At 34.5% G+C, this 16518-nt stretch overlaps 1 protein-coding gene across 2 annotated transcripts in view; it reads left to right on the top strand.

The window, feature by feature from the left end:
• SLC26A7 (solute carrier family 26 member 7) overlaps positions 1-16518 on the top strand; it is a 136865-nt gene that overhangs the window by 97178 nt on the left and 23169 nt on the right. For both annotated transcript variants that reach the window (XM_076005167.1, XM_012749624.3), the window contains exons 10-14: positions 1795-1872; positions 2889-2984; positions 9762-9868; positions 11091-11157; positions 14289-14426. In XM_076005167.1, coding sequence (XP_075861282.1) covers positions 1795-1872; positions 2889-2984; positions 9762-9868; positions 11091-11157; positions 14289-14426 — 486 coding nt within the window. The remainder of the gene's footprint in view (positions 1-1794; positions 1873-2888; positions 2985-9761; positions 9869-11090; positions 11158-14288; positions 14427-16518) is intronic.

Genomic DNA, 16518 nt, shown 5'->3' with positions numbered 1-16518 from the left:
ATGTTAAGGTTACATATATTGCCCATGTCCCCCTACCCCCTCGAGTAAGAGCTTCAAGCGTGTCCATCCCCCAAACGTTGCACATCTTACTCGTTGTGGTTGTATATACCCATCCCCTGCTCCCCCCTCCCACCTGCCCGACAGCCAATAAATGTTACTCCTATATGTCCACTTAGGTGTTGATCTGTTAATACCAATTTGCTGGTGAGTACATGTGTATACCTTTTAATAGTACCAGGTTCAGGGCAGGTGTGATGCTAGACTTGACTCTGGGTGTGCAACATGCATGAAAGCAACTAGTGCAGATCCCTTCTTCAATTTCTTCTTTAAAAAAATCAGGTTTATGCGAGTATAGTTTAGATACAGTAAAATTTATCCTTTTAATGTGTGAAGTTCACTTTATTTGGAAACCTATATTGTTTTATAATGATAAGCACAATCAAAATATAGAATATTTTTATCACCCCTGAAAGTTTTCTCATGCCCCTTTGTCATCAATTCTCTTCTCCCACCTCCAGCCCCTGGCATCCTATAATTTTTCTTTTTTTCAGAATGCCATAGATATAGGATCTTATAGTATATAGCCTTTTGTGTCTAGTTTCTTTCATTAGCTTAATGGTTTTGAATTTTATCCATGTTCTTTTTTTATTGCTGAGTAGAACTTTATTTTATGGATGTGCCACAGTTTATCTATTCATCGATCGGTGGACATTAAGTTATTTGCAGATTATGGTGTTTAATCAATAAAGCTGCTATAAATATTTACATATATGTTTTCGCGTGGGCATATGTTTTCATTGTTTTCATTCCCTTAGGCAGACCTGGGTCATACGGTAAGTACATGTATCTCCCTAAGAAACTGCCAAACTGTTTTCAAAGTGGTTGTACTATGTTGCAGCCCCACCAACACTGTGTGAAAACTCCAGCTGCTCTGAGTCCTGCAAGCCCTCGATATTGTTTGTTTATATATTTATTTTTAATTTAAGCCATTTTAATAGGTCCAAATTCCCTTTGATATCTCCATAATGATGTTCAAGGCATCATTGTGGTCCTGTGAAAGGTATCTTCTCTCTTGTTAAAATGACAGTTTGGCTAAATGTTTTTATTAAGTCATGAACATTCCCTTACGTGAAATCAGGTTCTCCAACAAGTGGTACCTAGCTGTAGGAGTCAGGTGTTTTGAATTCCCTTTTGTCAGCAGGCTCAGTTGGGTAGAACATGATACCAAGGACTTCTCAGGATTAGTAAAATGAAGTCTGTTCCAATGCCAGGGACTGCTCCCATATCCCCTATAACCCCTGCATAACTACAGCCCTTACTAACAAAGATCTCCAAAGAAGAGTGTAAATGCTTCAGTGGAAATTTATCATCAGCCCAAAAAAATCCTAAGCTGCATATTCAATTATTACCCAAACAACCTCCTACAAAATAAAGAGGGGAGTCAGGCTAAACAACAACAGGCTAAACTTTTAATTGAAATGCCACTTTCACTATTAAACAAAAAAGCCATCACTGTGATGTGTGATAAAAGTTGATGGTGTCCTATTTCTTTGTGTGGAATTGCTTTTCTCTCATCACTGACTTAATTTGATTGTACCAGTTTGTCAGCTGTCACATTTGGCTTCCCTCAGCTGCAAAATATAGATAATGACAGTCTATGCAATTTAACAGTTATGTGCCAACATTTTGCTTCTTCTAATCAAGATGAACTAAGAATTATCTCCCCCACCCCCATAACTTTCATATAATAAAGGGTTCAAGGCTTTCTTTTTTTGTCTGTCTTGTCTTTTACAGGTGGCTTGTCTAATATCTTGCATTTTCGTCCTTATAGTCATCTATGCAATAGGACCCTTGCTTTACTGGCTGCCCATGGTACAGTAGTGCTTTTTCACTATCTTCTTTTTAACTTAACTTTTCATGAGAATCACTGTGTATATGAAATTTCTTGGAAGTGTAACTTTGATAATCCTAAATCTGAAAATCGTGATACATAGGGTAAAAGTTAAATGGAGGAGGGGTGGAAAGCTACCACATTTGATGAGGGAGGAATAGGAGAATGCCATGGCTGTTTTCTACTTCTTGCTCTCATATAAAAATGACACTGTGCAACTGGATGCATCCCGTACTTATGTGGCAGGTGGAACTGTGCACACTATGTCATAAGAAGTAGAGCTTGGAAGAATTTTACCAGAACTTTGTGTGCTGGGGCAAGGAAGTAGGGAACATAATACATCTTCCCACTCTTGATACATGCTTTACACAATTTGACTCAGAACATTAATCTCAGTGGTTCACTTTGCCTTTCATAAGCCTGGGGCACCAAAGTGACGCAAATAAGATTCCAGGCTTAAGAGAGCCGGGTTTCTATCCTTTGTTGTTCTAATTCTTCATTTGTGTAGAAGAGAGTAAATCAACCATGGGAGGATCTTCCAATAATTCAGTTCACATTTCGAGAGAGTTAGAAACATCTTCAGGTGAAACCAGATAACTGATATTTAATTATGCAATTATAAAGAAATATCTCATATAAATATTTAATTTTTTGCAACAAACACATGCAAACAGATGACAATGAATAGTCATAGTTAGGGGGCATTCAGCCTCATGACATTCACCTTTATAATGCACTTCTTTTCCTTTTTTTTTCTTTTCTTTCTTGTATTTTAGAATTTTATAAGTTTTATCTCGTGAATTGCTAGAATTGTATTCCTAAAGTACAATAATAGGTTAGTTTTAAACAAAAATAAATATTAGTTTAGTTTTGTAATTGGTGACTGCTTTTCTCTACTAAGTACTTTAAAAACAAATAAATAAAAATACCATGATCTTTTTAAATTTAAATTAAAATCTATATCTTGCTTTCTTCATCAACTTATTTTTATTTCCAGTGTGTTCTTGCAAGCATTATTGTTGTGGGACTGAAGGGAATGCTAATACAGTTCCGAGATTTAAAAAAATATTGGAATGTGGACAAAATTGATTGGGTAAGTAGAAATTTGACCTAAAATATTCCTCTCTGGCTTAAACACACATTACCAAATAAGCTTTAATACTTTTAGTTGCAGAAAAATAGATTTAGACATTTGAGATTTGTACATTTTACAAACTACTATTTATTTTTGTTCAAAACCTTAAAACATTAAAATATAAATTGACTTGATAAGAAACAGAAATGAAATTTTGCCAAATTTTGATCGATGTGTAGTTTCAGATCTTTTAAAGAAATGCTAACTAATTTGAGTAGATTTGGGATGCTCAATTTATATTATGAGTTAATTCTGGAAGTAAGACTCAAGGAAGTACACACTAATAGAAATATGACAATTTATGTCATGTATGAAAAACCAGCACTAATCGGTAAGAATGTCTGCTCCATGAATATAGGACGAATCTTTTAATGATGACTCCATTCATTCTAAATTCAAAGTCTCATGAATTGTCTTTTAAATGGGTTACATTGAAAGGAACATTGCAGAGAATAGGTTAAATTATACTGAACAATAATGAAGTGTTGTTTCTACTAACAAATATTTAACACACTTACTCTAGAGAAACCTATCTATGCAAGAGTATCCAAAATTCTCTCCCTCTCTAATATGGGTGAAGTAGTTCACAAGTACCCTTTGTTTAGCCCTATTATAGCATTCGCCTTATTGAAATGTAATGATCTATTGAAATGTAATGATCTTTTTCTCTGAGAGATTTTGGAGTACTATTTACCCTCATGTTTACTTTGATAATATTCCTCCTGGGGCTCAATATTACTGAGCTGCCACCAAAGGACAATGCTGGGTTTCATGAAGGATATAGAGATAAATAAAGAACTATCCATTCTCTCCAGGCAATTATCATTATTACAGGAAGCATGCACAGGAACACTAACTTATGCAAGCCATGATACAACATGTCCTGGGAGTAAAAGTACAAGCTTAGTTCTGGGGAAAAATAGAGGCAGGGACATTTAATTTGGACTGGTTAATATGAAAGACTCTCAGAGCAAAGGTATTAATAAGATATGAACTGAGACTTGAAGGAGTAGTAATATTTGGTAGGCAGGCCAAGAGGCTAAAATTAGCCATGACTTTTTTTAAGGTGATAAATGTGAGATAGCTCATGGAAACCAAGAAATAAGGAGACGCAAACTTATTCAATGAGCTACATGATAACCTATGATAAAGGTACCTCTAAGGAACTCATTAATCAGGTAGGAGAGAGCACATTGTATTAGAAAGGGAGAAGATGACAGGGAAGTGTTCCAGGAAGTGATTTCTAAGCTGAGAATTAAAGAATGAATGGACCTTTCCTGGGGAAGAGAGAAAGAGAACCATGTATGCAAAGATACAGAATTGAGTATGAGCATGTCTGGCTCTGAAAAATCAAGATGTTCAGCATGGGTAGAACACATAGTATGAGGATGGCAGTAGTAAAAGATGAGGTTGGATAAATTAAGAATGTATCGGATTGGCAAAGTCTGCTCATGTCTTCCAAAGAAGATTAGGCTTCATTTTTTTTTTTTTCTCCCCACCCACTAGGCTTCATTCTAAAAGCAATGAAGCATCACTGAAAAGTGAAAGAGGGATAACATTTACGTACTAGAAAGGTCACTTGAGTAATTTGAGAAAGATGGACCAAACCGATGGAGTATACAGCAATTGGAGCACTGCTTTAGCAGTTCAGACAAGCAAATGAGGAAGGCCTAGACCAAGACTGAGACCATGAAGTTCAAGAAGAGAGAATAGATTGAAATAATATTAAAGAGGTTGGATTAGTTAGTTCTCACCACCAGTTCACTATATAAAGTGTAGCAGTCTAGAATGACATCTGAGTTTCTAGTGAGGAACATCTTTGGAGAAAGATGGTATCATTTATTGCGTTACAGAATATAGAAGATTCTATTACTTAAATGCGATTGGTAGGTACCTTTAGTCTTTTAAAAAAAATGTAGATCTCATTCCTGAGTTATGTATTTCATCTGTTTTCTGTATGTCATCACCAAGTAGTTTTCCAAGAAGGGCTAATGTGTTTTATATTCTTTGAGCTATTTCGTGGTGAAAATATCTACTTGTTTTCTTTTTACACCAGAAGAAAGTTTTTGGCTGAGTCTAAAATGGTTTACCTCAGGACTTTTTAATGTTAATACTTGGCATTATCTTTAGGCATTGAAGGATAAGGTAGAGAAATCACAGGCCAATATACATTTTTTTGTTGTTATTTTATGCGAGTTTATTTTTCTAAATGGATGCTCAATGCAGTTTTTCATCTTGCCCATGAAGTTTGGCAATATTATCACCCATTCTCAAATTTCTGTGAGTGTGTCATACTCTTTTGGTCTCAGATTCAAGAATTATTTATAATTTTTTTCTTTTATTAATTGTATATGGTTGAATATCTTTTCAAATCTATGTATCTGTTCTCTTAATGAATTATGTGTCTATTGATTTTACTTTGTCTTTTTTCATACCTATGTATTTCTCATGATTATTTTGTTTTTCTCTGTGTGTTTTCTTTTGACTATTCATATATCTCTGAATATGTTTTTCTTATGCTTATTTTACTTTTTAGTTTTAAATATGACTTTGTCTCTGTAATGTTTTTATTTCCACTCAATTTCTTTCCTAAATTCTTCAAGCTTGCTTATCTTCTCCAGTTTTTTTTTAATAAAGTATTTCTTTTTTAAATCTTTACATCTCTTTTTGAGAATTTCTTCTCCCTGAGGTTATTTTGCTTGTTATCTGTCCAAACCCAACATTTGTCTTTATTGCATTATTTTCTTTCTTCTTTTCTTCATTTCTATAAATAGGTCCCTTGATGATTTTTTTAGGATTATAGTACGTTTTTTAGTGGACCTAACTATTTGCTGAAGAATAATGTGGGGAAGGAAGGAGGTAGGAAATGAGGTGAAGCAACCCTCGATTCTGATTTAGGCATGTTATCTGAAGACGCATCCCTAGTTAAAAGCAAAGCCTCAGAAATCACAGGCACTCCGGTGATCTGACACTGTTGTCTTCTCTCCGTTTTCATCTTGCTTCAACTCCAGCAGTTTCCTTTGGTTAGGAACTAGGTTATAAGTGATAGAGATGGCATTTCACTTCTGCAGTTTTATGGTATCAAATAAATCTCTCTATGGGTACATTTCCTGCTTCTCTTATGGCCCATTCTTAGCCCTACAACTTAGAAACTCTTGCCCTTAGAAGCTCCTATCAGAAGATTATTGCATAGAGTTTTCAAGACTCTGGCATTTATATAAAACTCTATAATTGGTTGAACTCCAAGGATAAATTTGTTGGCATCTAGTGTCCTCCCTGATCATCATCCCAACTTCATAGTATTTGGCATAGTTAGGAGTTTTGATCATGTTCTTATTCATTGAAGCTACTTTTCCCTCTGTATATTCATTGCTTATATTATTTTTTGTGGGTTTTAATGGGGCAGTAGAGTAAAACTGACTTTAATATGTTATCTAAATCTGATATCCAAATCTATACTTAGAAAATTAATTATGGCTGCAGTGGTTACACTGCATTATGGCAAATGGTTTACAATGCATATAACAAAAGCAAACAGGTAGGAGCTTGGCAAAATAGTATAGGAAAGGGATAGCAAAGTGTGACTAGGGCATCATTAATGAATTAAGAGAGCATATGGTTTTAGATATTTTTGATTAATAATTGATAGGACTTATGAAATGATTAGACAATAGACAAGTAGATGAAAGAATAGAAAGGGTAAAATATGATTCCATAGTATCTAATTATAGTGTATTGAAGAATACTAGTTTTGTAACTAAAGGAGAACATGGAAGGAAGGGCATATTTTGGGGCTAACCTTAAGTAGTTGGCATTTGGACATGCTGAGTTTGAAGGTATTTGATGTTTTAAAAAATTGTTTAAGAGCTTAGAATTGATAGTCTCCTATTTAAAGGTGATAGTTGAAAATGTAGAGTAAATAGGCAATATGGTATGAGCAAAGAGTAATGTTAAGAATGGTGACATGGATAAAGCAGGTGCATGATGATTCAGAGGAACATTGGATTTGATTTGACAGTGGCCTTCTTTGGTTGGTGAGGATAAGTATCTCCTAGCTTATAAGGGATTCAACAGTGAAAAGCCATGGATTATTGCGATATGACCTGAGTATAGCATGTAAAGTGAGAATATTGCACAGACTTTGTGGATGGATGCTACATTACCAAATAGACATAATATGTCTAGTTTACTTAATAGGTAGAAGATGCCTAGAATATCATGGAAGCAAAACTACCAGTCAGGCGTGTGTGTGTACAAAATAACTTGAAGGTTTAAAATGCTAAAAAATTATGTAATGAGTCATCTCTTAAAAGATCAGATACTTTTTTATTTCTTTAAATTTTTTTTTATAGTTTAATATTGATTCTATTTTGAGTTGTAGGTCAAAACCTTCTTTGAAGTAATGAGGAAATAGGGATTTTGGAGCCTTGACTCATGGGCTCAGGACTAAGTTTGAGTAGCCAAACAATAGGTATAAAATTCAGATCTATAAAAATTTGACAATATGGATCTATCACCAAAACAGATAGTATAACACCTAAGTTAGGGAGAAGTGAGGTGACTCAGTAGCTATTGCACTATGCTTTATGCTGATACATTTTCTATAGGGAGAAAAGATTTTTCTGTTCCCTACTTAAGATCAACATTGGGGTTAGTTTTTGTTTGGGGATTGTGAGTGCCAAATAGGGAAAGGAGCAAATAGGAATGAAAAAAGAAAAAAACACACACGCACACAGGGGTCTTAGAGCTAACTGATTCCTGATGACTGTGACAACCAGCATTTGGGTTTTTAACAGGAATTGTTGCAGAATACCGTTAGGACTTATTTTAACCAGTGGAACTATTTACTGATCTATGTTATTAATTTCCATTTCATATTTTTTCAAAGCTATAACTGTAGCCCCAGGAAATAACTAAGCATTATGAAAGCGCAACTTATAATGGATGATGTTGTGGGAGAGTAAATGTGCTTTAAAAATAGAACCATATGGTACCAAAACTTCTGGTTACTCTGATGAATCCTGGCCTCCAGGCTCTGTGGTTTTTTAAGTGGCAGGGACCAGGATCCTTAGTTCCCTATGCCATATTGAGTCATGGAGGTTGGCCAGGAGGCATTAGACTTATAGAGCTTGTGGTGAGGTCGTATTCTGGCACACTCAGGCAGGTTCAGTCAGCATTTAGGGCTGAGTAAGACTCAGAGTCATCTTGGGAAGTTGAAGTATTCATCAAAAACTTGCAGCCTTATTTTGTATATTATTAAGTACAGTGTAATATGTTGGAAAGGAAAAACACACTATGTACAAACAGAAGGCTCAAATGATTGTCTATTCATCTGAATAAAGGAAAAACATCTCAGTGTCCTAACCTATGAGATGACAGGCTGGGAATGATCTCATACTAAGTGCAAACTTAGCATTACATCTGGAAGTGATGGATCTTAACATGAGAATTATTTAAAATATATTTTCTCTTTTATTCCAGAATATGTATTTCTCCTACATCAAAAGGAAATGTCCCTCCATTTGTGTTCAAGGGCTCAGCTTTTCAAAACAGCCCATTATTAAGAACCACTCAAGCTCAATGTAGATAAATAATACAAAGGAAAAGTGTTGCAACCAAAAAAAAAAAAAAAAAAAACTCTTTAGAAACATTTGCTTTAAACTTGTCTTTAAAAAAAAAAACAAACCTATATTCCACCCCCCCAATATTTTATGTTATTTTCAGATTATAGAGAAGTTTCTAGCTTTTTCATTTGTATATGGAATTGAGTTATGTTTTTGAAGATATTTTAAAGTGATCAGACAGGTATTGGGACAGAAAGAAATCAATTTAGAATTGCATTTATAAACAAAAGGATGCAGGTTATTTGATGAAAAAAAAGAGGGTTTGAAAATCGTGTTAGTGTACTATTTGATAAATGTAGGATTTTGTGCTTAGAAAGTATAACATTGTGGATTTCAAAAATTATTTTGCTTTTAAAGACTTTTTTGCAGCTCTAAGCTTAGAAATATCAACTATAATACAATATCTTATTGCAAATTGTAATTTTAAGTAATGAACAAAACTGTAATAACTTTGGAATTCTAACTAAAAGAGAATTAGAATTTTTTTATAATCTTTTGAAATGTTCCCAAGAACTAAATTGGCCCTGAGTTTTTAGCTTTCACAATGAATGGCCCCTTGCAAATAAAATTATAATGATCTCCATAGTGGTTGATCTAAAAGTGGCATTGGAAGTGTTGTTTGATTTAGTCCTTTTAACATTAGGCTTTCAGAGCCTTATATAATAATAAATGACGTTAGTTATTTTTATAAAAATCCTAGAAAACAGAGCATTGTTGGAAATGATCAGAAATCTGCAAACAATTGCTTGTAATATTATTACATTAAATGAGAAAGCAGTGGGAAATTATGGTATGCTTTTGAACCATACGCATCAACCAACTATTTACAGATCTTAAATATAGTGTTTGTTGAGGATTGAAATAGGAGTTGGCATTATCTGGAAATAAAAGAATGAACCTTTCCCCACCTCTGCTGCTGAGAGTCTGATGGAGCCAGGATTTGTTTCTGTATTCCTGGGTTTCTGTTTACCATTTCTTAAATAATATATTCTTGCTGAGAGATTTGGTCACAGGAATGTTGTAAAATAAGATTGTGAGGCACTTAGCAATCATGACAGAAATGTAAACGTTCCAAAGGACCTACATCTTCTGTTTCCTGTTTCTCTTTCAGGGCATATGGGTCAGTACATACATATTTACAATATGCTTTGCTGCCAACGTGGGACTGCTGTTTGGCGTTGTCTGTACCATATCTATAGTGATAGGACGCTTCCCCAGGTGAGATCTCATTTAAATGCCCTGTTTATTCTGACACAGCAGTAAAGTATATGGTGTTGTGGTTACTTTTATTTCTGTGTAGCATATAGTACTGCAAACTCATGTTTTACTTGCTATCAGAGAATTGGAGACAAACAGATAAGAAAATATTTTATCTCCATATGATATTTAACAATGCTTGTCTGAAAAAAAAAGAAATAGAGGTTGTTTGTTTGTTTTCTTGCTGATTTGTTTGAGTTCTTTGTAGATTCTGGACATCATTCCTTTGATGTATAATGTGTATAGTTTGTGAATAGTTTCTCCCATTGTGTAGGTTGTGTATTCACTCTGTTCATTATTTCTTTTGCTGTGCAGAAGCTTTTTAATTTAATTAAGTCCCATTTATTTATTTCTTATCAACATTATAAAATATATTAAAACAAATAAACTCCTTAGTCACATATACTGTATCAGAGATTTTTTTTTAATTAAGTGAAGAGATTTAGTATCCAATGAAACACAAAATATATTTCCAATGTAATCATTTGGAAAATCAAATAACTTTAGAAAATTTTACTTTTCAGAAGATAGATTAATTTATTTCTACATACATAAAATTTTTTAGATAACTTATTGAGGAACACACTTTTTCTTTTTGTCTTTTTCTTGAATATCTGCAAACCATTTCAAAAGAATTTGACCAATTCTTTTTCTGCTTCCCCAGTATTCATCTGACAATACTCCTCACTTCTCATCCTTTCCTTGAAATTATTTGTGGAATAATATATTCTGATAAATGTAAAATTTTATCTATGTAGATTGTATCGTTGTAGAGTCTATAAATGCAGATTCCTTATTATCTGGTTGTACCTTGCCATTGATTCCTTCTTTCCTTCCTTTTCTTTAAAATCAGATTTTATCAAATACTGCAAACTCTCTGGATTTTTCTCTTTTATAATTTTTCTTTACCAATCCACTTCTTGTAGCTTGGAGGTATGGGGTTCTGGGTATGTAAATGAGGAAAATTACATTGATTAATCTCTACTTAGATGCCTCTGCTGTTACCCTCTATTCCTGAGATCCCAGAGATACATAGATTTAACAATGTCTTAGAAACAAATGGGCTCTAGGATCTAAACCATTTTATACACATTCTAATTGTTAAGATAAAATGGCTTATCCTTTTTGTTTCTTCATTGTTTATGCAGTGATTAGTTTTATTTTCTATCTGCCTTTATTTTAGAGCAAAGACTCTACATATAAAAAACATGAAAGAAATGGAATTTAAAGTGAAGACAGAAACAGACAGTGTAAGTTTATTTTTCTTTTTCATTTGTGCAATTATTAATAATTTTTGTGAGTGAGATAGTTTTAAGATATCATAAAAATAAGATAAATTATGACAATTGAAAACATGATAATTCTATTTCTTATTAGTATGAGGTTCCAGTGGTATATATGTGACCACCACACATGTTATAGTGTACATGCAGCAAATCAATAGAACAAAAAAAAACCCTCTTTGGATTTAGCATTCAGATAAGATCATATTATGGTTCATAGAGCTACAATTCACAATAGAATCATGGCCCACATTAGTTCAGGCATTTGGAAACCTCTTTTCCATTACTTAGTTGCATAGTAATCAAACCAAACCTATAGTATATTCTGAGTTAAGTGATGGAGGAATGAAGCAAAGTTGGTTCATGGTATCGTTTTTTTTTTTTTTTTTTTTTGTTTTAAAAAACCCTCAGTCAATGGGATTGTGTTGTTAGCAGAAGGCAATGAAGTCCAATTGTTCCAATTGTTATGGAATGCCAGTGGGATTGGTTTCATGCACAGTGGACATCTTTTTAAGGAAACAACTTATGTAAATTATCTTGCCCTGCCCATGCTTAGGTTGGCCAACTGTACTTGAGTTCTGGTGTCTTATTTTAAGGGATCATCAAATGAGTTTAAAGTAAGGAAAAAATGTTGACTTGAAATATTTTTGCCAGTTAAAAAAAAATTGCCCTCACTTTGAATCTGCTTTGTAAATGTTTGGCCAACCTTTTTTCCTTTATTTTACTCACGCACTTGCTCCAGTATCTCACGATTCCTGTCAGAACAGAGGGAGCTGGTCTCCCCCAGCAGGACCAGCATCAGGGTAGTCTCAGATAGACAGGAAGCAGAGAGGAGCATCAGGAGCCTTTCTATGACACCCAGGGGAATGGCTTGTGATTTTAATAAGTTGGAAAGGTTGGATCCACAGGGAGCTATTTGAGTTTAGAGACTTTGAGGGTGTTCCAAGCTCAAGTTTTCACTCTGACTTTCTTTTCTTTCCTTACATTTTTAATCAGAATTTAGCGCTGTGCAAAGTCCCATACTGGCTCTTCGGGCTCCCGATGTCCTCTGTGAATCACACCATGTGTACACATGCTTTAGATGTGACATCCTTAGCTTTCAGACAAAATTTGACTTTGGGTTTGACTATTTTTCATCTTAAAAATCACCAGTTAATAAATTCTGCTTAATTCTTACCTTCTTCTTGAGCTAAACACGTGGAGAAGTGAATGAGGGGATTTTTAGGAAATGCTAGAAATCTCTCCACATCTTTAAACTTTGATTATTTCCAGTCTAATTACTGACCTGACTAATAACTGTGACACATGGAAATTTTAATTTTATTAAAATAGTAAATCTCACTAGTGACTTAGTGTTTTGTGTTAGAAATAAGAGGGAAAAACTAAAATAGAGCAAAATTTGAATATAAACTGATGGATGGAATTTTTAACTAACTTAAACAAAATGATCTGTTATTCCTTTTTTCCATTTATGGACTCTTCATATAAAAAACCCTATCCTGATTTGGGATATCTCTTCCCACTCAGTGAATTAAACTCCATTGGAAAAAAAAATTTTTCTTTTTTTTTGAGACAGGGTCTTGCTCTGTTGGAGTGCAGTGGCATGATCATAGCTCACTGCAATCTCAAGCTCCTGGGCTCAAGAGATCCTCCTGCCTCCTAGCTCCAGGGTAGCTAGGACTACTATAGGCAAATGCCACCATGCCCAGCTAATTTTTTTTTTTTTTAATTTTTTGTGGAGATGGGGTTTCACTACGTTGCCTAGGCTGGTCTGAAACTCTAGGCCTCAAGTGATCCTCCCACCTCAGCCTTCCAAAGTGCTAGGATTATAGGCGTGTGCCACCATGCCTGGCTAAGAATTTATCTGGAACAATTTGAATCTCTGTTCTCTAATAAATATGTATATTTTTCATATTATCTTAACTTAACATATTGGCACAATCATGTGATGTGGTCAATCTAAGGTTTGGGGTTTTGTGTGACTAAATATGACAAGCCTAGAATTAATATTTTATTTTTAGTTTCTAAGAGGTTTACTCTTGACTAAAAGTTAGTTTGGCAACTTAAGCCTTTTTTTTTTTTAATTATTTGTTGCAGATCTCATCATTTTCTAGAGTTTAATCAGTTTTGCAGCTATAGAAACTTTTGAGATTATCTAGTTTAAAAAATAAGGAACTGAGAAAGGTTAAATGAATTGTCCAAATTAACATACCTAATATTTTCTTTCTTTCATTTTTCTGTCCTCTTCCTGTATGCATTACTATTCTCTGCATTTCCTCTTCTATGGAAGTACTAGAGCCTGAAGAACTATTGCTTTACTTAGTTGGTAAGGAGTTGTCATTTCATAGAATTTGCCATGCTCTCAGTTTCTAGGTCAGATGCCTGGCTCCAAAGGTCAAAGAGAAGATGGTTTTAGTTGCATACCACCAAATGCTGCCAGTAATACCTGGGCAGATGGCCGAAGCAGACACCTTTTATGTTAAAACTTTTATTTCTCTCTTTTTGCAACTCTCACCTACATCCTGGCAATTCAGTAACCTAGGCCTACCCAAAGTGAAGTTATATTCCTGATACTGCCTCTCGGTCTCTGTCTTCTAATTGGGACTATCAGTCAATTGTAAAGTTATATTTCAGCTAAAGGAAAGCTATGTCATTACAAGGTAAATGACTGGCAGTTGACCATTCAAGACACATTTTCACATTTAAAAAATACTGATGGCCAAGTAAATTAATTGTCAATTGATAGATTGAATGGAAGAGGCACTTTTGGGAAGATAGATCTTCCCAGTTTTGTTTGGATATTCTAGGCTACTGCCTCCCCAACACCCAGTTAGTAGGAATAAGGGCCACTTTCCGAAAAGCTGCAACTTATCTCCCGATTATTAGTGCTTCTTAGTAAAGAGGAAGTATATATTTTCCCAAGAAGTGTGATAGTACATTAAGGCCTCTAAATAAATTTTAATAATTAAAATGTTAGTTAAAAGATTGCTTGCACAATTGAGTGGTATTTGGACTTATAAGATTTATACTTGCTGGATATAGTGATTCTCTCTTATTTAATTCAGAGCTCTAAATCTAATTTTTTTCTCATCTAAAAGGAAACCCTGCAGCAGGTGAAAATTATCTCAATTAACAACCCACTCGTTTTCCTTAATGCAAAGAAATTTCATATGGATTTAATGAACATAATCCAAAAGGAAAATGCCAGCAACCAGCTACTTGATGACATCAGCAAGGTAGGATCAGTAGTTTCAATGTCATACTACAGGTAGCCTTATATCATGGCACTAAAAAATGTGTCAAGCAAACAATAAAACATTTTAAAAGTGTTTGGAGACCTCTCCTCTCAGCAAAACCTAATATTGTATTATACTTTTTATTTGGTCCTTGTAATTAGCTTTTAGGTAATCACTCTGTTGTTCATTCATTCATTCATTTAGCATATATCTAATGGACATGTGTACCAGGTACTATAACCATGAGAAGAATATATAAGACAAATCACTTAATATAAATGACCTTTTTAACAAGGTTCTAACAAAAAAGTGTTAGAGTAAACTCTAAAAGTAATAGAATATGATAAATGACTTCAGGGAAGCACAACCTATTGCCATCATTATAACATTATTCTAAAATTCCAGAAGTCTTTACCTTCATAAATAAAATCAATTAACAGAGATACTGAATCAAATGTGTACCAGTACGATTCAATGTAAATGAACTATCTATCATCATTTGAATCCTTAAGCCCTCTGCAATGTTAACAGCATGGCCTTTACATCTAAGCTGCCTGGGTTTGCCACTTACTAGCTGTGGGACTTTAACAGAGATATTGAATCTTTGTGCTTCAGTTTTCTCATGGGTAATCAAGATGAGTAAATGAGTAAATATATGCAAAGCACTTAGAATAGTGCTTGGCCTACGCAATATCACAAAAGCATAGCTAATATTATTATTAGTAGTTTGGTTAACTATGCTCTCCATGAAGCTTTTCTTGCCTACTCTAGATCACAAAGATCTCTTTTTTCTCTTACACCCTTAAGCATGTATTATTTCTCAGTCACTCAGCTATATAGACCATGTTGGCCCTCCCATTTCTGAGGAACCACATCCCTTTCCATCACAGCTTCATGCTTCTGCCTCTGGGCCTCTTACTGATCCATAACACAGAGGCCCTAGATACAGGATCAGGTATGTCATTTGCAGGGGCCCAGTGCAAAATGAAGCTATGAGGCCCTTCGTTCAACAATTATTAAGAATTTCAAGATGGTGACAGCAAAGCATTAAACCAAGTGGGAGACCCTTCTAAGCATGGGGCCCTTCTTGGGAGGAAAACTATAGAGGTAAAGTAAGTACCCTTCTCATCACATCGTATCAAGGGTGCATATGAATGTGATTTATCACTGTTGATGTTAACCTTGGTCACCAGAATGAAGTGATGTTTGCCAGGTTTCTCCACCATAAAGTTCCTTTAACCACCCCCCTCCCCTTTCTATACTTCCCCTTTGGAAGGAAGTCACTGTGTGCAGCCCATACTTAAGGAGCATGGAGGTGTGATTCACTTTCTTTAAGGCGGAGTATCTATATAAATTATTTGACATTCTTCTGCACGGGAGATTTCAGGCAAGGTATTTTTAAGAGGAGGAAAAGGAAATCCATAGCCATTGAATATCTCTAAGGGGCCAGCCCCTTTAATTAGGCTGTCTAACTTGATCATCACCAGCCCCACAATGGAAGTAGTATTACTTGAATATTACATAAAAAGAGGGTTGAGACCAAGAAATGTGAAATAACCTGTTGGAAACTGTATAGCTGATAATTGTCAGAGCCAGACTTAAAATATATAAGCTGTACTATTGGGCATCAAGAAGAGAAAATAGAAGTGCTCTAGTCAGCCTTTAAGATGAAAACTGATTGCATGACAGAAGCAGTGTAATATAGCAGTTGGGCATATGAGGTTCGGAATTGGAATAGCATGGACTTTGGTTTTAGTCCAGTTTTAGACCAAACTTTCTAATCTTTAACTCTTTACTATGAAAAATGAGATCAGTAACTTCATTAGGATTGTTCTGAGGATTAAGTGATTAATGTAAAGTCCTTGGTATAGAGTACTAAAGAAATACCAATTGCTATCATCATCATCATTAACAAAAATAACAATAATACATTATTTGAGAAGTAGATAGCATGTGATCTCATTAGAGGCATCAACTGTTGTCAGAGAAGCTTAAATGTAGCATACAGAGCCATTTTCATTCTCCAGCATTTCCATAAATCAGGAATGTTTCTTGGGCATTTTCATGGAGCTACAGATGAACAGTTAACTTT

This window comes from Microcebus murinus, chromosome 7 (genome assembly GCF_040939455.1).
Source record: "Microcebus murinus isolate Inina chromosome 7, M.murinus_Inina_mat1.0, whole genome shotgun sequence".
Lineage (NCBI taxonomy): Eukaryota > Metazoa > Chordata > Mammalia > Primates > Cheirogaleidae > Microcebus > Microcebus murinus.
Note: the sequence above shows the minus strand (reverse complement) of the source record. Positions and strands in the feature narration are given on the sequence as shown.